General features: G+C 43.8%; 1 protein-coding gene across 3 annotated transcripts in view; it reads right to left on the bottom strand.

The window, feature by feature from the left end:
• Nucleotides 1-4,349: 4,349 nt before the first annotated feature.
• The window catches only part of cemip2 (cell migration inducing hyaluronidase 2), a 45,729-nt gene continuing 22,108 nt past the window's right edge, over nucleotides 4,350-27,970 (bottom strand). For all 3 annotated transcript variants that reach the window (XM_064959618.1, XM_064959598.1, XM_064959581.1), the window contains 17 exons: nucleotides 26,886-27,095; nucleotides 26,277-26,482; nucleotides 24,515-24,584; nucleotides 23,515-23,643; nucleotides 20,293-20,381; nucleotides 19,555-19,686; nucleotides 16,256-16,291; nucleotides 15,975-16,130; nucleotides 9,835-10,012; nucleotides 8,221-8,436; nucleotides 7,887-8,098; nucleotides 7,530-7,712; nucleotides 7,109-7,331; nucleotides 6,882-6,983; nucleotides 6,459-6,604; nucleotides 6,066-6,172; nucleotides 4,350-5,845 (listed from right to left, as the gene is read on the bottom strand). In XM_064959618.1, coding sequence (XP_064815690.1) covers nucleotides 5,652-5,845; nucleotides 6,066-6,172; nucleotides 6,459-6,604; nucleotides 6,882-6,983; nucleotides 7,109-7,331; nucleotides 7,530-7,712; nucleotides 7,887-8,098; nucleotides 8,221-8,436; nucleotides 9,835-10,012; nucleotides 15,975-16,130; nucleotides 16,256-16,291; nucleotides 19,555-19,686; nucleotides 20,293-20,381; nucleotides 23,515-23,643; nucleotides 24,515-24,584; nucleotides 26,277-26,482; nucleotides 26,886-27,095 — 2,589 coding nt within the window. In that variant the 3' untranslated portion in view covers nucleotides 4,350-5,651. The remainder of the gene's footprint in view (nucleotides 5,846-6,065; nucleotides 6,173-6,458; nucleotides 6,605-6,881; nucleotides 6,984-7,108; nucleotides 7,332-7,529; nucleotides 7,713-7,886; nucleotides 8,099-8,220; nucleotides 8,437-9,834; nucleotides 10,013-15,974; nucleotides 16,131-16,255; nucleotides 16,292-19,554; nucleotides 19,687-20,292; nucleotides 20,382-23,514; nucleotides 23,644-24,514; nucleotides 24,585-26,276; nucleotides 26,483-26,885; nucleotides 27,096-27,970) is intronic.

Here is a 27,970-nt window from a genome sequence, read left to right as displayed (position 1 = left end):
CCATATGACAGGTCTTACAACATTGTACACATATAAAGCTGTGTGGGTTGGTTACAACAGGTTCTCTGACTGCCATAATGTCATTCTGTGGCCTGTTCCAGAGAACAACCCTCCACTGACATTAAGCAGGGAAGAGATTTACATTACCCCTCGGTGTGGCATGTCCACAGGTGAGGTGGTGCCATGGAAACACACCCGTGTTGCTGTCAGAACCATTTAATTATTCAGGACCTCACACATCAGCAAGGAAACTCGTAACACACTGCCTGTTGCACTCACAAGTATGCATACATAACAACCTAGCAACAAATACAGACACTACTAGCAGCCTACAGCAGTGTTTCCCCAACAGCATATATTTTTGTTGTGGCCCTGGACAAGCACACCTGATTCTACTTGTCAACTAATCATCAAGCCCTTGACAAGTTGAATCAGGTATTTTTGTCTGGGGCTACAAAAACAATTGTGCTGTTGGGGGTACCCGAGAACCAGGGTTGGGAAACACTGGCCTACAGTATAGAACTAGCTTAGCTATGAATATCAGGTATCAAGGTAAGACCCAAGTGCAAACGGTGTGAAGTAATATTGTTTATTGTAACACCGGGACAGGAAAACGACAGGTCAAGGCAGGCAGGGGTCAATAATTCAGAGTAGGAGCAAGGTACAAGATGGCAGGCAGGCTCAGGGACAGGCAGAGAGGTCAGGTGGGCGGGTACAGGGTCAGGACAGCCAAAGGTCAAAAACCAGGAGGACGAGATAAAGAGAGGCTGGGAAAAGGCAGGAGCTGACAGGACAAACGCTGGTAAGCTTGAACAAACAAGACGAACTGGCACAGACAGACGGAAAACACAGGTATAAAAACACAAGGGATAATGGGGAAGATGAGCGACACCTGGAGGGGGGTGGAGACAAGCACAAGGACAGGTGAAACAGATCAGGGCGTGACAATGAATATCGTCACATATGAGTGGCGATATATCGGTGTATCCATGATAGTCTGAAGTTGAATGATATGTCCAATAAATGGATGTAAATGCATGTAAATTAGGTATCTAGAAGTTTACCGGTAATTAGAATAATATACACTACATGAGCAGAAGTATGTGGACACCTGCTCGTCAAACATTTCATTCCAAAATCATGGGTATTAATATGGAGTTGGTCTCCCATTTGCTGCTATAACAGCCTCCACTCTTCTGGGAAGGCTTTCCACTAGATGTTGGAACATTGCAGCTGGGACTTGCTTCCATTCAGCCACAAGAGCATTAGTGAGGTTAAGCACTTATGTTGGGTGATTAGGCCTGGCTCGCAGTCGGCGTTCCAATTCATCCCAAAGGTGTTTGATGGGGTTGAGGTCAGGGCTCTGTGCAGGGCAGTCAAGTTCTTCCACACCTATCTGGACAAACCATTTCTGCATGGACCTCGCTTTGTGTGTGGGGGCATTGTCATGCTGAAACAGGAAAGGGATTTCCCCAAACTGTTGCCACAGTCTAGATTGTGTAGCATTAAGATTTCCCTTCACTGGAACTAAGGGGCCTAGCCCAAACCATGAAAAACAGCCCCAGACCATTATTCCTCCTCCAACAAACTTTACAGTTGGAACTATGCATTCGGGCAGGTAGCATTCTCCTGGCATCCGCCAAACCCAGATTCGTCCGTCGGACTGCCAGATGTTGAAGCATGATACATCACTCCAGAGAACGCGTTTTCAATGACGACAAGCTTTACACCACTCCAGCCGACGCTTGGTACTGCGTATGGCTGCTCGGCCATGGAAACCCATTTCATGAACTCCTGACGAACAGTTCTTGTGCTGACGTTGCTTCCAGAGGCAGTTTGGAACTCTGTAGTGAGTGTTGAAATCAAGGATAGACATTCCCGTTCTGTGCACTTGTGTGGCGCTCTGTGCACTCGTTGTTGCTCCTAGACATTTCCACTTCACAATAACAGCACTTACAGTTGACCGGGGCAAGTCTTGCAGGGCAGAAATGTACAAATTGACTTGTTGGAAAGGTGCATCCTATGACGGTGCCATGTTGAAAGTCACCGAGCTCTTCAGTAAGGCCATCCTACTGCCTATGTTTGTCTATGGAGATTGCACGGCGGGTGCTCAATTTTATATACCTGTCAGCAACGGGTGTGGCTGAAATAGCCAAATCCACACATTTTAAGGGATGTCCACATACTTTTGTATATATCGTGTAGTTTTTATGAATACAATAATGTATTAATCAGTGTTTAGTCTAACATAAAACATGTGGTTGCCTTTCTTAATGGCAAAGACAAACGATAACCCCATGTTGTTCATAAGGTACACTCTTAGAAATAAGTGCTATCTAGAACCGAAAAGGGTTCTTCGGCTCATAACCTGAAAGGCCGCTCAGCAAAGAAGAAGCCTCTGGGGGATGGTTGCAAGCCAAAGAACACCATCCCAACCGTGAAGCACGAGAGTGGTAGCATCATGTTGTGTGGGTGCTTTGCTGCAGGAGGGACTGGTGCTCTTCACAAAATAGATGGCATCATGAAGAAGAAAAGTACTTCGATATATTGAAGCAACATCTCAAGACATCAGTCATGAAGTTAAAGCTTGGTCGCAAATGGGTCTTCCAAATGGACAATGGCCCCAAGCATACTTCCAAAGTTGTGGCAAAATGGCTTAAGAACAACAAAGTCAAGGTATTGGAGTGGCCATCACAAAGCCCTGACCTCAAACCTATAGAACATTTGTTGGCAGAACTGAAAAGGTGTGTGCGAGCAAGGAGGCCTACAAACTTGACTCAGTTACACCAGCTCTGTCAGGAGGAATGGGCCAAAATTCACCCAACTTATTGTGGGAAGCTTGTGGAAGGCTACCTGAAACATTTGACCCAAGTTAAACAATTTAAAAGCAATGCTACCAAATACTAATTGAGTGTATGTAAACTTCTGACCCACTGGGAATGTGATGAAAGAAATAAAAGCTAAAATAAATCATTTTCTCTGCTATTATTGACATTTCACATTCTTAAAATAAAGTGGTGATCCTAACTGACACTATGATTAAATTTCAGGGATTGTGAAAAACTGAGTTTAAATGTATTTGGCTAAGGTGTATGTAAACCTCTGACTTCAACTGAATTCTAATTACATTCATGCAAAATTTAGAAGCCTAACTGGAGAATTAGCAACAGAATATTCACAATTAGGAGGGTTATGAATGAACGAATGAGGGTTACAAATGAATGAGATCAGTTTAAATGAAATGATTTGGCCTACACCTGCGCTCCACTGCAATGGAAGACCGAATAATCAGCAGCTCGGTGTTGCTTCTGTGATTGGTGGCCATTTTGACAGTTAGTGAGAACTGCCATACCTCAAAAGCCATAATACAGAGAAAAGAAACAGTAAGTGCACAGCTGTCTAGCTACATATTTTCACGTTTACAGAGGTTGTTGGTCTCCCAACAATTCATTGCTCAGATTTATCCGCAATCGGAGGTTCGCGCTAAATTATGTAGCTGTGCGCGTGGGCGGAACGAAATTACGAATGAGTCACGTGTTACGTGACAAAAAGGCAATTTGGCGCTAGATTGAACTGTTTGTCTCTATTCAAAAAACAAAACTGTATTAGCACAGCTCAGTTGATAGAGCCTGGTGATTATACCGCTGGGGTTATGGATTCGATTCCCATAGCGAACCAGTACAAAAATGTATGTATTCACTACTTACTGTAAGTCACTCTGGTTAAGAGCTTCTGATAAATGCTTGAAATGTAGCAGGACTCATCAATCACAAATGAAGTATATGGAGTTGCAGCCATGACCAGGTCAGCCAGAGCCTCTACGTGTAACGCTTATGCAAATCGAATGACTGACTTGTGAACGTATTGATTTCAACTGTGTAGTGGTAGCGCTGACGATGTGGGTTCAAGCCCCCTCTACTACGTTTATTCCTCTCTCCTTTCCTACTATCATTAAAATATGAAACCTTCAATAAGGTTCAGAATACTGTTTTGAACAATGAATGATCCCACATTAAGTTTTTAGGTCAGTTCTCATAGGAGTTTCATATTACATCTGTAGCATGAAAACTCATGTTACAGATTATTGGCATGGTTTTGGTTAGATAGGACTTCCTAACTATTAGAACAAGCCTGCCCTCAAGTGGTAAGATTGTCAAGTAGCAAGTACATCATTAGAAATGCCCTCTTTCTTGCCCTCTATAATCCAAGTCGACCATACAGCTGCCCCATTAGTCTCATAGGCTAGATCAGAGATTTCAGTAATCTGATTCCTTTGTACATAACATTAAGTCATCCTAGAGGCATCCTTGATTTTGTTGAATACATCAGCTAAAATAATGACAAGACAATGATGACAGGACACTTTATCACAATGTTATCATCTCTGTAATTTCAGAAGCGCACTGAGGATGTGAGAATTAAAATATAAAGGTTTGATTAAAGAAATGAACTCTCATGAGTATAGTGATTCAACATTTCAAATACAACTCACAGCAAATTGAAAGGCATTCTCACAGTATACAGACAGTTTCTCAACATCCCGCAATACTCAATCCTATTCAAAGTGCTTGATTTGGAGTGTGCATCTTAAAAGCATTTGCATAACAAAAAAACATCTTATTTACAACAGAACAGTGGTTAAAAAGCAATTTTACCTCATCCAGGGCACTGGGTAGGCAGAGTTGGCAAATTCTTGACCATTTCTTAGATCTTAAAGTGAAATCTTCACCGGGCGAGCTAAAATGAATGCACCCAATCACATACAGAAAGTCACTAATCGCCGGCACAGTGGGGGAGCCCCTTTTCAAATCACCTGCTGAGGCCACAGAGGTACAGTAAGCCATGGTTTTGGTATGGACTACGAGTCTGTGTTCGTTTCAAGGCCAGATTTACCTTGTAAAATGTCCCCCTGTAACACATACTTTTGGCATTTATATATAATTAACAACATACATGACCATACTAAAAGGTAAATTAGTTGGAAATGCAGTTTCAATGGTAAGATAATGAGAAGAAAAAGATAAACAAACCATCTCTGCTGCATGCGTAGCCAGCCCTAGGGGAAAGTGTCACTGTGGAGAGATCAAATAAATATGGAACAAAAAAGGACACATTCTGGGGAAAAAAGGTTTGTTGGAAATACAACAATCTCAATGGAATCTAATACAAAATGTTTTCATTAAGATACAGCTGCCCTTAACAGATCTAGTCGCTGAACAAAATGCCTCCAGGGACATGCAAAAACTGCAGAGAAAAGGAGTGAGGAAACAGACCGTTTTTCCTTTGATTTGCTAATTCAGTCTTGTGTTTCGTCTATGGACGTGATGAGCAGCAGACAGGTCAAACGCTGGTCTGAACCAACAACCCATCAGGTAACTGATAGAAGTGTCAGACCACACAAGTTTGATGTGGTTACTTACTTTGTTAATTTGCTCTTATAGTTCCATTCTGGGTCCATCCCCATTGATTCCCAGTTCCCAGTCAAATATAACACACACACACACACATATCGCAAACACACACACACATACACACAGTAAATTACCCCCAAATTATTAAACATCTTTGCCAATAAAATAATAAATAAAAGTTCAGCAGTTCACATTCATTTGCTGGTTGGTTGTGTTTTGGTTAAATTGTGTTTACATTTGTCATTGTGGTCCTGTGGCAGTCCTCAGTAGCTCCAGGTCTCTGCGTGTGCTGGTCTGTATGCAGCCATAGGCCTCCAGGCCCAGGGGGAGGTAGCGCTCCTGCAGCCCCAGCCCCTCCTCACCCTGCCCAACCAGGATGGAGGCCCACGGAGGGGGGGCAGAGCCACCCTGGAACCCCCAAAACACCAGGCTCTCTGTGAGAGAAACACAAAGTGTCATGTGGAAAATACTGTAATGAGGTGAGCAGAGAAAGAAGAAAAAGTATAAATCGCAGAGAAAATACATAGTTGGAGAGACAGCAGGAAGAAAAGGGGAAAACAACAATAACGAGGAACAGAGAATTGGATAGAAAAACCAGACCTGGCCTACAGTAATAGCACCTGCAACAGGGAACCATTTGAAAGTGACACCTACCTTTACTCTGCAGATCTGCTGCCTTAGTCATTCCCAGGGGGACCAGATATCGTGCAACACTGACCAAGCCATCGGGCTGCCCTCTCGTTCCCAGAAGCACTATTGACCTAGTCATGAGAAAATATAAGCAATTATGATTCATCGGTTCCACATCAAGTCAAACACCTCTGATCAAAATGAAAGAACATCTACCAGACAAAGAGATGCTACCTCTTACAATTCTCTTAAATGCACCTTGTTGCAATGAAACCAATAGAAAAGTGCCAAAAGCGCAATCCCCAACCAACTGGCACTCCAGGTTGACTAAAGCAATGCTCAAAGTATTTGAAAGATTTCAAATAGTATTTGAACCCAGGTCTGCAACAGACCACCAATCGAATTCTTCCCCCTCACCTCTTTGGAAATCCAGTTTTAAGATACTCCTCCATTTTGGAGTCCATTTTGGAGAAAAATCTCTTATTTGTGACTTTTCCAGAGCAGGCATCAACAGAGACCAGGAAGATGCCTGGCTGTGTGAAGGAGAATGTCTCACTGTTCACCTGAGAGAAGAAGACATTGTAGAAAAGTGGGTAAGAGATACAGCTGGCATGCTACAACCACAAACCGATTCAAAATATGGGTGGTGCTTTTGTATTGATCAATAGTGTATTAATAAATTAGTATTTCATTCATAAACATTTATAATGGCCGTTTGATGAAAGTTAAACAACAGCACACCAACAACATGCAAACACTCATTATGCACACTGATTCTGTGGCACCGGGACACTATTCTCTAATATAATACTGTGTTATATTTAAACCTGTGGCACTCACAGTGATAAAGGATTGTGTGTCTCCAGTCTGCTGCTCCTTGCTGCTGAGCGATTTGATCTGAGTTTGGAGGTAGGAGTTCCACGGGTCACTGGAAAACACCAGCTACCAGAAAACACACAGATTAATGCAGGGCTTTTATGTCAGACAGCACAACATGAGCTCATTCCTTTTCCAATAGAATTGCATACTAATGGAACAAAGACAGTGTGGTGGACTACCAGGCTAACCTGGGAGGCCCCACAGTCCTTGCATGGTTGGTTGCTGAGGGTGGGCATGGGGACCACTGCCGAGGGAGTCTTGGTGTATTTTGGGTAGGCCTTGGCCGTGCAGTTACAGGTCAGTTTGGAGGACGACGTGCTGGCCATCACCTTCACTCTCTCGCAACCCTTAACCGAGCAGTAACTGTGGCCATCGCGCCCCTGCCTCGCCCGCAAATACAGCCACAGCAAGCTGGGAGAGGAGAGAGGCTGGTGTTAATTGAGAGAGAGAGAATGATGAAGGAGAGCGAGACAGACAGATGGGCGAATCCTAATGTTACTTAGTCTCCTAAAGACTTCAATGTATGACTAAGTAAAAATTCTAGAGGGAGAGAGAGGTACAGTAGATATAGCCATATGGATAGAGACATTAGGGTATAGAGACTCTCACCCCACACTGCGGTCAAAGAAATACTTCCTCTCCAGCAGCCTCTTCTCCAGTTCAGCGAGGGAGAACACAGGCCCATAGTCGCTGATGTCATCGAAGATGTTACTCTGGCGGTCGTTGATGTCAGCCATGACCTGGAAGGTGGTGTCGAACGGGTAGCAGAGACCCACCAGCACCCAGTCACCTCTGGAGAGAAAGGAGGAGTCAACAGGTGACAATGAAGGTTAGAGATCGGTCTTACAAACTGACAAACACATCCTCTTATAGCATTATAGCATTATAGCATTTCAATGTGGACAAACACCCAGACCAACCACCTTAAAAGACACACACACTCATCAGACCCAGTGTTCCACTCACTGGTTGAAGTTAATGAGGGAAAGGACAATCTCTCTGGGAGCCGGGCCATTCCAATGCAGGGTGTAGCTCTTGCTCATCATGAGGATAGGCTGGTACTGCTGGGACAGCGCCCCTTGGCTGTTAATACCCCTCAGCACCAGAGGAGCCTCAGGGTAGTCATCTCTACTGATGGACAGACTGAGGCTGGAAGCTCCCTGGGTCTGGATATACACCTGGAGGACACGCATTAGAAAATGATAGAGCAATAGAGTTTAGTCACTTCTATGCAGTGTATATCCTAAGCCGTGAATAAAGTCACTGGTGATAGGCATTAGGGCCACTGTCCCATCCGTACCTGAGAGTAGGTGCCACTGCAGACCACTCCGTTCCACTGGGTGATGTTGACACAGCCGGGGTGACGGATCAGGTAGTTGTCTGCTCTGCCTACATACGTGTCCCTGTAGCCCGTCACAGAGCCGTCCACGTCATGGAAGATGGAGTTCTTATCCCCGTCCAGATCATTCTCGTCGAACCACTGGCCCGGACGCCCGAAGAATGCCCTCAGACCCACCTGTCACAAACAATAGGTTTTAAAAGACAGACATGACAAAACACAACCAGTGACTTACAGAGATATGTACGGCCTAAAAAGTGACTAATTTTGATCTTATAGGTCTATAGTATTTGAGAGTTGAGCTGAATGTATATTATGGTCGTATTCATTAATATAGACTGTAGCAAAACGTTCCTAATGAATTCAACCCAGGTGTCAGTGATGAGCGTTGAACAAAAGTCCTTGAAAGCCATTTTGAAAAGGGACATTTTGAGTTTAGTCAAGCTTGGACAGTTGAGTCGAGCTTGTCACCACATCCGACACTAGAGGACTATCCAATTCAGAATGACTTTCATCCAGAACCTCCCCATCTCTCAGCATGGGGTCTCCACCCAACCACTGGTTCCAGTAAAACTACAACTCAGTAACTCAGCTCTCTGCTGTGTTCCAGGACAATAGAGATTTTTCCAACAGATAAGACCGAACCAACGGCCAAAAAGGAAACAGGCAGAGGGAAAGAGTGCATGCAGGAAAACAGTGTCTGATCCCTGCACTTCCAAATCAAAGCTTTCAATGTAAACACAAGTGGCACAAAAACTAAACTAGGCCCATCAGAATGGAATCATGACCATGTGCAAATAAGCTGACGGAGGTTTCAGATGGTTATTTTGCCTGATTTGGCAAAAGAAAACTCCATAGACACTAATGTTTCAGTCAGTGACCTTTATCAAATCATATCAAATATAAGTTTATTGGTCACGTACACGGTGTAGAAGATGTTATAGCAGATGAAGATAAATGCTTATGCTACTAGCTCCAAACAATGCAGTAAAATGTCAAACATATACACAAATAATACAATTTTTTTTATCTTAAAATGTCAGAACGAATCCAATGAATCCAAATAGCACATAACAGTAATGCAATCTATATGTATATACACCAGATTAATCTACAAAGAATGATATAGGGTGGGCTATGTAGAAAAAAATCCAGTATATAAAAATACATAAGCAGTCTGTAGAAACAGTGTAACTAAAATACAATGTACAGCAGCAGAAATAACATTTTATTTAAATACATAGTACAAAACCCCATGGCAAAATGGATACAATTGCAGGAATTTTTCTTCCGGACTAGAGTCCGAATATAATTATCACATTCTTATCAAACTTTTTGTTGTAACATCATTATTACGTCAGTATTTGAGAACAACAGAGACGAGGCAATGTCCCTTCTCCTGAAGTGTGCAATTGTAACCCCCCCCCCCCCCGTGGATTTAAAAGGAAAGGATTGGTCTAAGGAATATGGCAGAAACTCCCTACAACATGCTTACACCAATCCAATGCATGATGAGGTCAGAGAATGAGTGTGCACTTCTAGGATGAAAGGTGGAGTGATGTGATGGCTACTCACAGTGGGCTGGAAGCTGAGCTTGGACAGGTTGTTGCGTGGTGTGAGCTGCCAGGTGTTCTTTAGGTTGAAGCCCACCGCGCTGGTGAAACGCTCCTTCGTCGGGATGTAATTTCGGAATGTACTCTGAGTGATCCGCACAGGACCGTCATAGATCTGGAAGCCGCGGATCGGGAACGTCCTTTAAAAAATCCGTATGAGAGTCACACAACAAACATGACTAGAGTCACACCGAGCTAACACAAACAAAACAAGTCACGTTACATTCAAGACAGCATCAGCTGATCCAGAGCATCTACACTGACTGTACAAAACATTAAGAATACCTGCTCTTTCCATGACAGACTGACCAGGTGAATCCAGGTGAAAGCTATTATCCCTTTTTGATGGCACTTGTTAAATCCACTTCAATCAGTGTAGATGAAGGGGAGGAGAGGTTAAAGAAGGATTTTTAATCCTTGAGCCAATTAAGACATGGATTGTGTATGTGTGCCATTCAGAGGGTGAATGGGCAAGACAAGGCAGCAGCTACTCTTCCTGGGATCCAAACATAAAGCACTTACATTACATTAAATCAAAAGATAAAACAGTACATCATAACATTATTACACTACTACATATCTACAATTTAAAAAATGTTTGATACCACTATACAACAATATCACAGTGCATGTGTGTCCATGTGTCTGTGTCTCTTCACAGTCCCTGTTGTTCCATAAAATGTATTTTTTCTTTGTTTTTAAAAATCGGATTCTCCTGCTTGCATCAGTTACCTGATGTGGAATAGTTCCATGTAGTACTGTGCGTCTCCCATAGTCTGTTCTGGACTTTGAAGAGACCTCTGTTGGCATGTCTTGTGGGGTATGCATGGGTGTCCGTACATTCAGCTTGTCAACACCTCTTTCAAAAAACAAGTAGTCATGAAGTCCATCTCTTCCACTTTGAGCCATGAAAGATTGACATGCATGTCATTAATGTTAGCTCTCCGTGTACCTTTAAGGGCCAGCCGTGCTGCCCTGTTCTGAGTCAACTGCAATCTTCCTAAGTCCCTCTTTGTGGCACCTGACCACACTACTGAACAGTGGTTCACAACCCGAAGAACATCCAGCCAACTTCACACAACTGTGGGAGCATTGGAGTCAATATGTGCCAGCATCCCTGTGGAACGCTTTCAACACCTTGTAGAGACCATGCCCCAATGAATTAAGGCTGTTCTGATGGCAAAAGGGGGGGGAGGCACTCAATATTAGGAAGGTGTTCTTAATGTTTTGTACATTAAGTGTATAGCTATTTATAACACTGGAGAGAAACATTAGGCCTATTGCTAGTTTCATCAGCTTGTTGTCTCAACAGCGGGGAAAAACAGTCATAAGTCTAACTAGATAACAGCAGGATATGTTGTTTTGTCTCACTCTGTGAAAAGCCTGGCTGTGACCAAACATCTAGCCGTTAGTGTGGTCAGGAAGTGTGTAAAAAGGCCAGTACATCCCAGAGAGGGATGACAGGGCCGTCATGAATGAGGGAGCAGCTGGAGAAATCAGGGCATGCAGCAATTAGCTGTTACCACGTTTTACAGCCTCCAAAGAGGGAGCTGCCAGAGAAGGGGATATGCAAAGCACCAAATGTTAGGAACTTTTATATCACCCTTTATGTAGTATGACTTTGCTTATAAATAATTTTGTAAGCAATAACTTAGTGCTTATGGAGACTTTATAAATGCTCTTTAATTCCTTTCTAAGTTGTAGTTTGTTTAAATTGTGACCAAACCCTCAACTCTGATATAACAACCTGTCATACGGGCTCCTTACCAATTGTGTTTTTTGGGTGCTGTTTTGAACTTTTTTGAACATAATGTTTCTGCCATCGTGTCTTATGACCGAAAAAAGCTTCTGGACATCAGAACAGCGATTTCTCACCTTGAACTGGAGAATATTTTTTCTTTAATAAGGCCATAAGCAAACAAGAAAATACTCATACAGAGGCGGCGCTCTTAGTGGCTGGGGACTTTAATGTAGGAAAACTGAAATCTGTTCTACCTCATTTTTATCAGCATGTAACATGTGCAACATGTGCAAAAACTCTAGATCACCTTTACTCCACACACACAGAAGTGTACAAAGCTCCCTCTCACCCTCTATTTGGCAAATCTGACCATAACTCTATCCTCCTGATTCCTGCTTACAAGCAAAAATTCAAACAGGAAGTACCAGTGAAACGCTCAACACGGAAGTGGATGCTAAGCTACAGGATTGTCTCGCTAGCACATACTGGAATATGTTCCGGGATTCATCCGATGGCATTGAGGAGTATACCACATCAGTCACCGGCTTCATTAATACATGCATCTACGACGTCGTCCCTACAGTGACCATACGTACATATCCCAACCAGAAGCCATGGATTACAGGCAACATCTGTACTGAGCTAAAGGCTAGAGTTGACGCTTTCAAGGAGCGGGACACTAATCCGGACACTTATAATAAATCCCATTACGCCCTCCGACAAACCATCAAACAGGCAAAGCATCAACACAGGACTAAGATCGAATCCTACTACGCCTGCTCTGATGCACGTCGGATGTGGCAGGGCTTGCAAACTATCACGGAATACAAAGAGAAACACAGCAGCGAGCTGTCCAGTGACGCAGACCTACTAGACAATTAAGCCTTCTATGCTCGCTTCGAGGCAAAAAACACTGAACCAAGCATGAGAGCACCAGCTGTTCCGGATGACTGCGATCACGCTCTCTGTAGCCAATATGAGTAAGACCTTTCAATCTTCAGGATCGGACCCTTTTTTTCAATTTTGCCTAAAATGACACCCAAATCTAACTGCCTGTAGCCCAGGACCTGAAGCAAGGTAATGCATATTCTTGATACCATTTGAAAGGAAATAATTTGTAGTTTGTGGAAATTTGAAAATAATGTAGGATAATATAGCACATTAGATCTGGTGAAAGATAATACTAAGAAAAAAACATGCATTTGTTTTGTATTTTTCTTTTGTGCCATCATCTTTGAAATGCAAGAGTAAGGCCATAATGTATTATTCTAGCCCAGCCACAATTTAGATTTTGGCCACTAGATGGCAGCAGTGTATGTATCAAGTTTTAGACTGATCCAATGAACCACTGCATATCTGTTCAAAATGTTGTATTAAGACTGCCCAAATGTGACTATTTGGTTTATTAATACATTTTCATGTTCATAATTGTGCACTCTCCTCAAACAATAGCATGGTATTCTTTCACTGTAATGGCTACTGTAAATTGGACAGTGCAGTTAGATTAACAAGAATTTAAGCTTGTTGCTTACAACCTCATGTAAATCACATTAGCCTACGGTAGTTCAACCATCCCGCGGACACACACACACACACACCGAATCTGTATTATCCACGCCAAACTTTGTGCAAACCCAGATTAACAAGAATTTAAGCTTTCTGCCCATATCAGATATGTCTATGTCGTGGGAAATGTTCTTGTTACTTATAACCTCATGCTAATCACATAAGCCTATGTTAGCTCAACCGTCCAGCGGTGGGACAACGATCCCGTAGAGGTTAAACAGGTTAACATTCACAAGGCCGCAGGGCCAGAGTGATTACCAGGACGCGTACTCAGAGCATGCACTGACCAGCTGGCACTGACATTTTCAACCTCTCCCTGACCCAGTCTGTAATACCTACATGTTTCAAGCAGACAACCATAGTCCCTGTGGCCAAGAACAATGAGGTAACCTGCCTAGACAACTACCGCCTCGTAGCACTCACATCTGCAGCCATGAAATGCTTTGAAAGGCAGGTCATGGCTCCCTCCAATTAGCATACCACCCTAACAGATCCACAGATAACGCAATCTCTATTGCACTCCACACAGCCCTTTCCCAGCTGGATACAAGGAACACCTACCTGAGAATGCTGTTCATTGACTACAGATCAGCATTCAACAACATAGTCCCCTCCAAGTTCACTAAGCGAAGGACCCTGGGACTGAACACCTTCCTCTGCAACTGGATCTTGGAGTACATCACTGGGGACGAGCTTCCTGCCATCCATGACCTCTATAAAAAGGCTCCTTAACAGCTTCTACACCCAAGCCATAAGACAGTTAATCAAATGGCTACACAGACTATTTGCATTGACCCCTTTTTTAATCTTATTTTTATATATTTTCTTGCACCGAGTCTCTTGCACAGGCTTGATGTACACTCACTGGACTCTATCCACACACACACACACACACACACACACACACACACACACACACACACACACACACACACACACACACACACACACACACACGCTGCTGCTATTCTGTTTATTATCTGTGTATAGTCACTTTACCCCGAACTACATGTACATATTACATCAATTACCTCAACTAACCCGTACCCCTGCACATTGACTCGGTACCAGTACACCTTGTATATAGCCTCGTTATTGTATTGTGTTACTATTTTTCCTTTAGTTTATTTAACAAATGTTTCTTACTTTTTTGTTGTAAATCATGCAGCGACGTATGTCACGGTCGCAGATTTTAGAGAAACAACAAATATCGGTACATATAAGTGTCGTATATCGACTGAAAGCTTAAATTCTTGTTAATATAACTGCACTGTCCAATTTACAGTAGCATGGCATTTACAAATGCCATGCTATTGTTTGAGAGCTCCTAACAACAAAACACTTTTTTTCACCGCGATAGGTTTGATAAATTCACCTCTGAAGGTGAAATGTGTACTTACATTCTGAAATCTTGCTCTGATTTATCATCCAAAGTGTCCCAGAGATAACATGAAGTGTCGTTTTGTTAGATAAAATCCTTTTTCATATCGTAAAAAGGTCCATATAGCATGCACAATCGATGACGAGGGCGGTCTTCACTTGATTGACTTCACTTGATTGACTGTTTGACCAATTTGGGTCAAACAAAGCTAGCTAAATAACCAATTAGCTGGGCTTTACGGCAGAAACCCAGTATCTGTCACACAATGTTGTTGCTAACCTTGTACGACATCAAGCCTTTTCCTTTTGGACAAAAATTATAAGAATATGGAGAGTTATGAAGTTATGAAAACTGGGTGTTTTGCAAATGTTGAACTTATAATATGGCTACTAATATTGGAAAAGCTCAATCAAAGTCCAAGTATACAGATTTGACGATATTCTTACAGAAAAAATGTAATGTGAATGTAAATGTCTCCTTCACGATTTGCCCAAATGTACCTGGGTGACTTCACACTAAATGTCATGAATCTGAATCTGTCGGAAACATTCCACATACACTGCTGCCATCTTGTGGGCACCATAGGAATTGCAACCAGAGTGATGGCTAGATTGGGGACCTTTCTGTTGCATTTCAAAGATGGTGGTAGAAAAAAAATGGAAAAAAACATTGTTTTTTTCTTTGTATTTTCTTCTACCAGATCTGTTGTGTTATATTCTCCTACATTCAATTCACATTTCCACAAACTTCAAAGTGTTTCCTTTCAAATAGTAACAAGAATATGCATATCCTTGCTTCAGGGCCTAAGCTACTGGTAGTTAGATTTGGGTATGTGATTTTAGATGAAAATTGAACAATAATGCCTAACCCTAATCTTAAATTAAGACCAAAAAGCACATTTTTGTTCTCATGAATTCTTTTACATATAGACAATTTTGACTTTGCAGCTAGCGGAAATCGCTCAGTTCTTCCTCAAGGACAAGACACATCCCAATAAACGTTCAATGCTCTCTTTTTTTCTACTGAAAAATGTTTTCCATTGCATACCTTAATGAACCCGAACCTGAGGACTGTCTCTCTGACTGTGGGTGGGTTACAGCCTGCTCCCTGTCCCTGATCCGAGTGCTCTTCCACAAGTGCTCGCTGTGACTGACTGTTTCTCAGACTCTAATTTCTCATTGGTCACTGAAAGCAACGCTTTGATTCATTTTTCCCTTCAGTCACTGTTTATCAAAGGAGGCTTACTACGCAGATGGAGGAAATTGGTTCTCAGGAAACACAGAAGTGATAGAAACATTAAAAAAACTATTACAGGAAGTTAGTCAAAGCAGTACTTCCCCTACAAGAGCAATGCACCTCTCCAACACTATCTGCAGTTTTTATTACAGTATTTTTCGCACACACACACACACACCTGTTCCTGGGTAGTGTCCTAATCTTGCCGTCTGCTCCTCCCTGGCCCCAGTACTTGTTCTGGCCTCCGTTGAAGCCACGGTTCCGGCTCTCTCCCACAAACAGAGACTGAGTCACTTCCTGACTGGAACCCTCGTCCTTGGGATAACTACCGTCACTGACGGAGGGAGAGGAAAGGGACAGGATGTGTTTTTGAGCATACGTGTATGTGTAGTGGGGGTGTTAGGAATGTACAGACAGAAACACAGGTGTAGAAACAGACACAGGAGCCTTGGTACATACCTCGCAAAGGAGAGTCCCACCCCATTGTCTGCAAATCTATAACCAGAGAGAATGAACGTATCATTCATTCTGCATTGTAGACGTGCACTGTGTGAGAGCTCCACTGAGTAGGGCTGACTCAGAAAGTGTAGGAGTCACCAGTTCAATGTCAACATCAGAAGCCTCCTCCCCAAGTTTGTTTTACTCACTGCTTTAGCACACTCTGCTAACCCTGATGTCCTCGCCGTGTCTGAATCCTGGCTCAGGAAGGCCACCAAAAATTCTGAGATTTCCACCCAACTATAACATTTTCCGTCAAGACAGAACTGCCAAAGGGGGAGGAGTTGCAGTCTACTGCAGAGATAGCCTGCAAAGTAATGTCATACTTTCCAGGTCCATACCCAAACAGTTCGAACTACTAATCTTAAAAATTACTCTCTCCAGAAATAAGTCTCTCACTGTTGCCGCCTGCTACCGACCCCCCTCAGCTCCCAGCTGTGCCCTGGACACCATTTGTGAATTGATCGCCCCCCATCTAGCTTCAGAGTTCGTTCTGTTAGGTGACCTAAACTGGGATATGCTTATCACCCCGGCAGTCCTACAATCTAAGCTAGATGCCCTCAATCTCACACAAATCATCAAGGAACCCACCAGATACAACCCTAAATCTGTAAACAAGGGCACCCTCATAGACGTCACCCTGACCAACTGGCCCTCCAAATACACCTCCGCCGTCTTCAACCAGGATCTCAGCGATCACTGCCTCATTGACCTCATCCCGTCAGTTGAGGATGCCTGGTCATTCTTTAAAAGTAACTTCCTCACCATTTTAGATAAGCATGCTCCGTTCAAAAAATGCAGAACTAAGAACAGATATAGCCCTTGGTTCACTCCAGACCTGACTGCCCTCGACCAGCACAAAAACATCCTGTGGCGGACTGCAATAGCATCGAATAATCCCCGCGATATGCAACTATTCAGGGAAGTCAGGAACCAATACACTCAGTCAGGAAAGCTAAGGCCAGCTTCTTCAGGCAGAAATTTGCATCCTGTAGCTCCAACTCCAAAAAGTTCTGGGACACTGAAGTCCATGGAGAACAAGAGCACCTCCTCCCAGCTGCCCACTGCACTGAGGCTAGATAACACGGTCACCACCGATAAATCCATGATTATCGAAAACTTCAACAAGCATTTCTCAACGGCTGGCCATGCCTTCCGCCTGGCTACTCCAACCTCGGCCCCCCCCGCAGCTACTCGCCCAAGCCTCTCCAGGTTCTCCTTTACCCAAATCCAGATAGCAGATGTTCTGAAAGAGCTGCAAAACCTGGACCCGTACAAATCAGCTGGGCTTGACAATCTGGACCCTCTATTTCTGAAACTATCCACTGCCATTGTCGCAACCCCTATTACCAGCCTGTTCAACCTCTCTTTCATATCGTCTGAGATCCCCAAGGATTGGAAAGCTGCCGCAGTCATCCCCCTCTTCAAAGGGGGAGACACCCTGGACCCAAACTGTTACAGACCTATATCCATCCTGCCCTGCCTATCTCAGGTCTTTGAAAGCCAAGTCAACAAACAGGTCACTGACCATCTCGAATCACACCGTACCTTCTACGCTGTGCAATCTGGTTTCCGAGCCGGTCACGGGTGCACCTCAGCCACGCTCAAGGTACTAAACGATATCATAACGGCCATCGATAAAAGACAGTACTGTGCAGCCGTCTTCATCGACCTTGCCAAGGCTTTCGACTCTGTCAATCACCATATTCTTATCGGCAGACTCAGTAGCCTCGGTTTTTCTGATGACTGCCTTGCCTGGTTCACCAACTACTTTGCAGACAGAGTGCAGTGTGTCAAATCGGAGGGCATGCTGTCCGGTCCTCTGGCAGTCTCTATGGAGGTGCCACAGGGTTCAATTCTCGGGCCGACTCTTTTCTCTGTATATATCAATGATGTTGCTCTTGCTGCAGGCAATTCCCTGATCCACCTCTACGCAGACGACACCATTCTATATACTTCCGGCCCGTCCTTGGACACTGTGCTATCTAACCTCCAAACAAGCTTCAATGCCATACAACACTCCTTCCGTGGCCTCCAACTGCTCTTATACGCTAGTAAAACCAAATGTATGCTTTTCAACCGTTCGCTGCCTGCACCTGCACGCCTGACTAGTATCACCACCCTGGATGGTTCCGACCTTGAATATGTGGACATCTATAAGTACCTAGGTGTCTGGCTAGACTGTAAACTCTCCTTCCAGACTCATATCAAACATCTCCAATCGAAAATCAAATCTAGAGTCTGCTTTCTATTCCGCAACAAAGCCTCCTTCACTCACGCCGCCAAACTTACCCTAGTAAAACTGACTATCCTACCGATCCTCGACTTCGGCGACCCACTGGTTCCAGGTCATCTACAAGTCCATGCTAGGTAAAGCTCCGCCTTATCTCAGTTCACTGGTCACGATGGCAACACCCACCCGTAGCACGCGCTCCAGCAGATGTATCTCACTGATCCTCCCTAAAGCCAACACCTCATTTGGCCGCCTTTCGTTCCAGTTCTCTGCTGCCTGTGACTGGAACGAATTGCAAAAATCGCTGAAGTTGGAGACTTTTATCTCCCTCACCAACTTCAAACATCTGCTATCTGAGCAGCTAACCGATCGCTGCAGCTGTACATAGTCTTATCGGTAAATAGCCCACCCAATTTTACCTACCTCATCTCCATACTGTTTTTATTTATTTACTTTTCTGCTCTTTTGCACATCAATATCTCTACCTGCACATGACCATCTGATAATTTATCACTCCAGTGTTAATCTGCAAAATTGCAATTATTTGCCTACCTCCTCATGCCTTTTGCACACAATGTATATAGACTCTTTTTTTTCTACTGTGTTATTGACTTGTTTATTGTTTACTCCATGTGTAACTCTGTGTTGTCTGTTCACACTGCTATGCTTTATCTTGGCCAGGTCGCAGTTGCAAATGAGAACTTGTTCTCAACTAGCCTACCTGGTTAAATAAAGGTGAAAAAAAAATAATAATACAAATTGAGGACTGAGAAAGAGGAACTCCTGGCCCTTTGCCACATCCGAGATGGCCACTTGACAACATGTTAGCTTAGCATGCTAGCTACTAATTCTAATGCAAGTTGCTACAGTAAAACCTGAGTCACTTCTGAGACACTTTTCTCTGTGCGAATCATACAGGGACATCGAAGACAGAAGCGATGACATGTGACTACTGCACAGCACATTGATGAACAAAGATACAGTAACCACATTCATGGGCTCAATGAGATGACATCACAGCACTCACCCAGAGTTCTGAATGGTAATGTCACCGCCTCGTATCCAGGCTCCGAGGTCATTGTTCTTAAAGGCGATGAGTGTGTCGATGAGAGCAGCCACCCTTGGACGGTTTGGGTCTGCATTCTCATGTGGACGGAACCTGAAACAGACCCATGTGTAATATGAGTATAGAAACACACACACTCTTGATCTTTCTCTCTGACACACAGATTCACACACTGTTAGAAAAAACGCACAGACAAACACTATGCACACAGACAAACACTACGCACACAGACAAACACTACGCACACAGACAAACACTACGCACACAGACAAACACTACGCACACAGACAAACAAACACACACTCAGTCCTCAGCTTCACACACAGCATAAGCAGTGGTCTTAGATGGCCTAAGCTATTTTCTTTCTATCTGTTGAAGAAGAGGCTTGCATTTGGACAGACTTGTGCAGATTGGAGCCTTTGTTTTGTCTGTAAACACAAACCTGCCAGACCCTCCAGACTACTGTACAAGGAGAGTACCAACCAGTACAGGCTATCAAAGTACAATACAGACCAGACCAGTACAGACCATACCATATAAACTACATACCACCTACAGTAAGTACTGTAGAGATAGATACTAACTAAACCACAGCCTACTAGACCAAGTAAATATATAGACAATGATTGATCCAAATGATTGATCCCTGCATGTCGAAATTTAATTGTAAATGCAAAGTAGTTTGACCTGTATTCTTACCTGGCGTTGTTGTCCAGACACAGGTACTCCCGGGGGTCTGCTGCACTGGCATTGGTGGTCTTCACACCTTTATCAATGAAGAGCCCAGCCTGGGTAACACAAACAGGTATGGGAACTATGGTCATAAAGGAGTCGGACAGTTTTACATATTTTGCATGCGAGTGTTGTAATAGCACACAGTAGCAACTCTGTAAAATAGATATATTGTCAAATGTACGGGATATAAGAGTGTAGTGTGTAATGTGCAGTTCAAGTGTGAATGCAATGTAATGAGACTGTGTATATACCATAGGTATACACTACCGGTCAAACGTTTTAGAACACCTATTCATTCAAGGGTTTTCTATATTTTTGCTATTTTCTACATTGTAGAATAATAGTGAAGACATCAAAACTATGAAATAACACATATGTGATCATATGGTAACCAAAAGTGTTAAACAAATCCAAATATATTTGATATTTGAGCTTCTTCAAACAGCCACTCTTTGCCTTGATAACAGCTTTGCACACTCTTGGCATTCTCTCAACCAGCTTCATGAGGTAGTCACCTGGAATGCATTTCAATTACCAGGTGTGCCTTCTTAAAAGTTAAGTTGTGGAATTTCTTTAATTCTTAATGTGTTTGAGCCAATCAGTTGTGTTGTGACAAGGTAGGGTTGGGAGATAGCCTTATTTGGTAAAAGACCAAGTCCATATTATGGCAAGAACAGCTCAAATAAGCAAAAAGAAATGACAGTCCATCATTACTTTAAGATATGAAGGTCAGTCAATCTGGAACATTTCAAGAACTTTGAAAGTTTCTTCAAGTGCAGTTGCAAAAACCATCAAGTGCTATGATGAAACTGGCTCTCATGAGGACTGCCACAGGAATGGAAGACCCAGAGTTACCTCTGCTGCAGAGGATAAGTTCATTAGAGTTAACTGCACCTTAGAAATTACAGACCAAGTAAATGCTTCAGAGTTCAAGTAACAGACACATCTCAACATCAACTGTTCAGAGGAGACTGTGTGAATCAGGCCTTCATGGTTGTATTTCTGCAAAGAAACCACTGCTAAAGGACACCAATGAGAAGAAGAGACTAGCTTGGGCCAAGAAACACGATCAATGGACATTAGACCGGTGGAAATTTGGCCTTTGGTCTGGAGTCCAAATTGGACATTTTTGGTTCTAACCGCCGTGTCTTTGTGAGACGCAGTGTGGGTGAACAGATGATCTCCGCATGTGTATTTCCCACCGTAAAGCATGGAGGAGGAGGTGTTATGGTGTGGGGATGTCTTGCTGGTGACACTGTCTGTGATTTTTTTATTGAATTCAAGGCGCACTTAACCAGCATGGCTACCACAGCATTCTGCAGCAATACGCTATCCCATCTGGTTTGGGATTAGTGGGACTATCATTTGTTTTTCAACAGGACAATGACCGAACACACCTCCAGGCTGTGTAAGGCCTATTTTACCAAGAAGGAAATTGATGGAGTTCTGCATCAGATGACCTGGCCTCCACAATCCCCCGACCTCATCCAAATTGATATGGTTTGGAGTGAGTCGGATCGCAGAGTGAAGGAAAAGCAGCCAACACGTCCTCAGAATATGCGGGAACTCCTTCAAGACTGTTGGAAAAGCATTCCAGGTGAAGCTGGTCATCAAGGCAAAGGCTGGCTATTTGAAGAATCTCAAATATAAAATATATTTTGATTTGATTTTTGGTTACTCCTTGATTCCATGTGTTTTTTCATATTTTTGATGTCTTCACTATTATTCTACAATGTGGAAAATAGTAAAAATAAAGAAAAACCCTTGAAGGAGTAGCTGTTCTAAAACATTTGACCAGTAGTGTATAACTGAAGCAGAGTCTTGAGACTGTAAGCTCACTCCTTATGAGAGAGGCACTTGTGGTCAGAGTGGGCAATGGGCTCCCAGTTCACCTAACCTAATTTTGCTATTAAGAGAAAAGTAAGAGAAAATACAAAGAAAAAAGCATGCATTTTTTTGTATTTTGTTTGTACCATCATCTTTGAAATGTAAGAGAAAGGCCATAATGTATTATTCTAGCCCAGGTGCAATTTAGATTTTGGCCACTAGATGGCATCAGTATATGTGCAAAGTTTTAGACTGATCCAATTAACTATTTTTTATTTTACCTTTATTTAACTAGGCAAGTCAGTTTTAAGAACAAATTCTTATTTTCAATGATGGCCTAGGAACAGTGGGTTAACTGCCTTGTTCAGGAGCAGAATGACAGCTTGGGGATCTGAACTTGCAACCTTTCTGTTACTAGTCTAACGCTCTAACCACTAGGCTATGCTGCCGCCCGAAAATTGCATAGCTGTTCAAAATGTTGTATCAAAACTGCCCAAATGTGCCTAATTGGTTTATTAATGCATTTAATACAAGTTCATAATACAAGTTCATAATTGTGCACTCTCCTCAAACAATAGCATGGTATTCTTTCACTGTAATAGCTACTGTAAATTGAACAGTCCAGTTAGATTAACAAGAATTTAAGCTTGTTGCTTACAACCTGCTAATCACATTAGCCTACATTAGCTCAACCGTCCCGCGGTGGGGACACCGATCCCGTATTATCCACGCCAAACTTGGTCCAAAACCATGCCCACTGGTAACCTAGCAACATTCAAAGCCACGCTGATTGGTCAGAGTTTGAACGTTCCCTTGTGCCTGCCATGCCACCGACTGCGGGAGACGAGCAGTTTCACAGCATCGTTTGAAATGAGCTAAACGAAAGGAAAGAAACATGTGACTCTGTAGAAAACTAACATTACATGATTGTCAGTAATAGTGAATCAATGGCAATTCGGGAAAATGCAAGTATGGATGGCAATGTTTTGTTTTTGTGGGGATTCCATCTCTAACGTTCCTCCTCCTCTCGCGCACCTTTGCTTCGTCACAGGAAACAACCCAAACTCTGAGCAATCAGTGCAGCTTTTAATGTTGCTAGGTTTCTCGTGGGCGTGGTTTTGCACCAAGTTTGGCATGGATAAAAAGGATGCATGCATGTGTAAGGTTTTGAGTGAGAGCTGGCATACTGTATGAGGGAGAAATCAGACAATTGGAAGAGCCCTTACTACGTTGTGTATGTGATCCCTGCGGGAATTTAAAGCCAAGACCTTGGTGTTGTTAGCGCCATGCTTCTACCAGCTGAGCCACACAGAACCACAGTGTTTTTGTCTTTTACACAGTGCTGCCAGTGAGAGGTACCTTAAAGTTGGAGTGCACACGGTTGTTGTAGAAGATCCCCAGAGGGGTCAGTTCTGCCCGGGTCTCTGGAACCATCCCATGAGAGTCCCCTGTGGATGAGCTGTGGAACACATACCATATCCCAGCATCCTTTAGGATGACATGGGGGGTGTGAATGGAGTGAAAAATAATAATGATCCTGGAGTAATAATCAATCAAATGCATTTAGAAGCTCTTTTTACATCAATAGATGTAACAAAGCGTTTATACAGAAACCCAGCCTAAAACGCCTAAGAGCAAGCAATGCAGATCTAAAAGCACGAGGCTAGGAAAAACTCCCTAGAAAGACAGGAACCTAGGAAGAAACCTAGAAGAACCAGGCTCTGAGGGGTGGCCAGTCCTCTTCTGGCTGTGTCCGGTGGAGATTATAAGAGTACATGGCCATTAAGGCCAGATCGTTCTACAAAATGTTCAAATGTTCATAGATGACCAGCGGTGTCAAACAATAATCAAAGTGGTTATAGAGGGTGCAACAAGTCAGCACCTCAGGAGTAAATGTCAGTTTGCTTTTCATAGCCAAGCATTCAGAGTTCGAGACAGTCTCGAACTCTAAATGCTCAGCTGTGAAAAGGGAGAGAGAGAGAGAACTGCACAGAGAGAGTACTGTCATTGAGTATTGCACAGTGAGAGTACTGTCATTGAGTATTGCACAGAGAGAGTACTGTCATTGAGTATAATGCACAGGCACATTGATACAATTGTGCTTGAACTAGAACAGTAAGGTCTTGATGTTGAACTTTATCTCCTGGTTGAAGCCATCATTTATTGCTGTTGATGTAAAAGTAAGAACCCAATATCTCCCCAGATTTATCACCTCATCACATGAGATGAACCGGTAAGCCACAGCCTTAGATCCTTATGAGTGGCTAAACCTTAAAGCTGGGGGGGGGCTGATCGTTATTCATTCATTATTAAACAGTGTTGTTTTGTTGGTAGGCAGAGATGCTTATTACAGTCATACCTGGGAGCCAGCAGCAGCGTTGCTTATGAGGTTATTATTGGGGTTGGCGATCCAGAACGTAGACACTGCCCTAAAACAACACACACACCGAGCAGACAGACAGACACACAGGGAGGATGAAAGGGCATTAGAGGAGATGTCTCCAGGATAACTGATGGTTAATATCAGGATCTATTCATTTAATAACAGTGACTCCTGTTATCCATGGAACAATTCACCTCTCCCACATAAATCCTGTCCAGGGACGGTTCTGCCAACACACACACAAACACACACACACACACACACACACACACACACACACACACACACACACACACAGTCCTCCAAAAAACAGCGCCTGCTGCTCCCCAAACAGACCTCCTTTTCAACCTCCCCAGAAACAGAAACACATCTCATGCAACGGTGTGGTTGATTTTGCAGGGATAAGACGGCCCTATCACTCTCACACAGAGGACATGAACCCTTTGTCTTCTCTCAAGGTTGGCCTGTCCAACCCAGTAAAACCTGACACACCACACCACACAGTAGGCCTGTCCAACCCAGTAAAACCTGACACACCACACCCCACAGTAGACATGTCCAACCCAGTAAAACCTGACATACCACACCCCACAGTAGGCCTGTTCAACCCAGTAAAACCTGACACACCACACAGTAGGCCTGTCCAACCCAGTAAAATCTGACACACCACACCCCACAGTAGACATGTCCAACCCAGTAAAACCTGACATACCACACCCCACAGTAGGCCTGTTCAACCCAGTAAAACCTGACACACCACACAGTAGGCCTGTTCAACCCAGTAAAACCTGACACACCACACAGTAGGCCTGTTCAACCCAGTAAAACCTGACACACCACACAGTAGGCCTGTCCAACCCAGTAAAACCTGACACACCACACCCCACAGTAGGCCTGTCCAACCCAGTAAAACCTGACACACCACACCCCACAGTAGGCCTGTCCAACCCAGTAAAACCTGACACACCACACCCCACAGTAGGCCTGTCCAACCCAGTAAAATCTGACACACCACACCCCACAGTAGGCCTGTCCAACCCAGTAAAACCTGACACACCACACAGTAGGCCTGTCCAACCCAGTAAAACCTGACACACCACACCCCACAGTAGGCCTGTCCAACCCAGTAAAACCTGACACACCACACCCCACAGTAGGCCTGTCCAACCCAGTAAAACCTGACACACCACACCCCACAGTAGGCCTGTCCAACCCAGTAAAACCTGACACACCACACCCCACAGTAGGCCTGTCCAACCCAGTAAAACCTGACACACCACACCCCACAGTAGGCCTGTCCAACCCAGTAAAACCTGACACACCACACCCCACAGTAGGCCTGTCCAACCCAGTAAAACCTGACATACCACACCCCACAGTAGGCCTGTCCAACCCAGTAAAACCTGACACACTACACCCCACAGTAGGCCTGTCCAACCCAGTAAAACCTGACACACCACACCCCACAGTAGGCCTGTCCAACCCAGTTAAACCTGACACACCACACCCCACAGTAGGCCTGTTCAACCCAGTAAAACCTGACACACCACACCCCACAGTAGGCCTGTCCAACCCAGTAAAATCTGACACACCACACCCCTTACTTCCATTACTCTTTCTTCTTGAGCTATATTTTTTTGCTCATTTCTGCCTCTTTTCACTTTCATTCTGTTCCTCTAATTTACTCTCTGTCAAAGTTGACTCTTTCTCAGCCAGACAAGTATTTTCTGTGTCTTACTTGCACTCCATGCTCGGCGAAGGTGTATAGTTCTTATACACTTTGTCTCGGATGCTGGTGCACATGGTCTCGTTGCGGTCGGTGGGCAGGAGTGTTCCTGGTCGGGTCACCAAACCCAGGTTGTGGAAGAACGTGTTCCTCTGCTCCATCCCGTCCTCCAGGAAGAAACAGTGACCCAGGGTGTCATAACCTACAGTGTCCTTCACCTGGAGAGGAGAAACATTTGGGAAACGCTACACACCAATGACAGGAGCAGAGCAGGAAAGCAGTTTGAAGTTACTGCATCATGTTATCTGAAGGATGGTCGATTCACTTTCTCAACGCATTTGACATTCATTTATTTCATGACTGGTGTTATATGGTCCTCATTTCCCAAGTTCTTTCACACATACGGCACATACACACACACCAGGGCTGGAGTCAATTCAAATTAAAGACAGTCAATTCATGAAGTAAACTTAAATGATCTATTTTCAATGATAAATCAATAAACTGAGAAGTTTTTCAAAAGTATTTTCTTTTTAATAAAAAAAAATTACAATCACTTCCTGAATTGACTGCCTTCAATTATAATTGACCCCAGCCCTGACACATACAGCACACACACACCAGCAGGCCATTGGTGGCGTGGATGGTGATGCAGCGGGAGAAGGAGTGGTGGATGGAGAGGCCGTCCACGTAGGCTGGTTCCCGGTAGCCCCCTCGCCAGTCAACATCCCCACAGCGGTGGAAGTGGACCGGGTAGCGGCCCTGCTCCTGCTGCCCCATGTTCCTCAGCTCCACGTGGGACAGGTGCACCGAAGTGAAGTTCCCAAATATCTGAGGAGAAATGGGGTAGAGAGGAGAGAGAGAGAGAGAGAGAGAATAAGCTGTGTTGTGCTGTGTTGTGTGGTGTATTGTGCTGTGCTGTGTGGTGTATTGTGCTGTGCTGTGTGGTGTATTGTGCTGTGCTGTGTGGTGTGGTGTATTGTGCTGTGCTGTGTGGTGTGGTGTATTGTGCTGTGTTGAGTGGTGTATTGTGCTGTGTTGTGTGGTGTATTGTGTTGTGTTGTGTGGTGTATTGTGTTGTGTTGTGTGGTGTATTGTGTTGAGTGGTGTATTGTGTTGTGTGGTGTATTGTGCTGTGCTGTGTGGTGTATTGTGCTGTGCTGTGTGGTGTATTGTGCTGTGTAGTGTGGTGTATTGTGCTGTGCTGTGGTGTATTGTGTTGTGTTGTGTGGTGTATTGTGCTGTGTTGTGTGGTGTATTGTGCTGTGTGGTGTATTGTGCTGTGTTGTGTGGTGTATTGTGCTGTGTGGTGTATTGTGCTGTGTTGTGTGGTGTATTGTGCTGTGTGGTGTATTGTGCTGTGTTGTGTGGTGTATTGTGCTGTGTTGTGCTGTCTTGTGTTGCATCATATTACTCTGGTTCTGCTGATCTATTGGTGGCTCTATTTTACAGTTACATATATTGATGAATGGAACCTCATGCAACAACTGAGATGATCTGAGCACAAACAATGCTAGAGAGAGAGAGAGAGAGAGAGAGACACAAATATGACCTAATGAGCAAATAGACACAAAACATGCAGTAAACTCAGGGAGGTCTTTCTTAGGTATATGGGCTTTTCCACATTGTCTGTTTTATGTTAAGGAGATATTGGCCAATCCCTCAAGCTAACTGTAACTCACTCATTCACTCACCCAAACTCTCTC

Source organism: Oncorhynchus masou, chromosome 1, assembly GCF_036934945.1.
Source record: "Oncorhynchus masou masou isolate Uvic2021 chromosome 1, UVic_Omas_1.1, whole genome shotgun sequence".
NCBI classification, from domain to species: Eukaryota; Metazoa; Chordata; class Actinopteri; order Salmoniformes; family Salmonidae; genus Oncorhynchus; species Oncorhynchus masou.
Note: the sequence above shows the minus strand (reverse complement) of the source record. Positions and strands in the feature narration are given on the sequence as shown.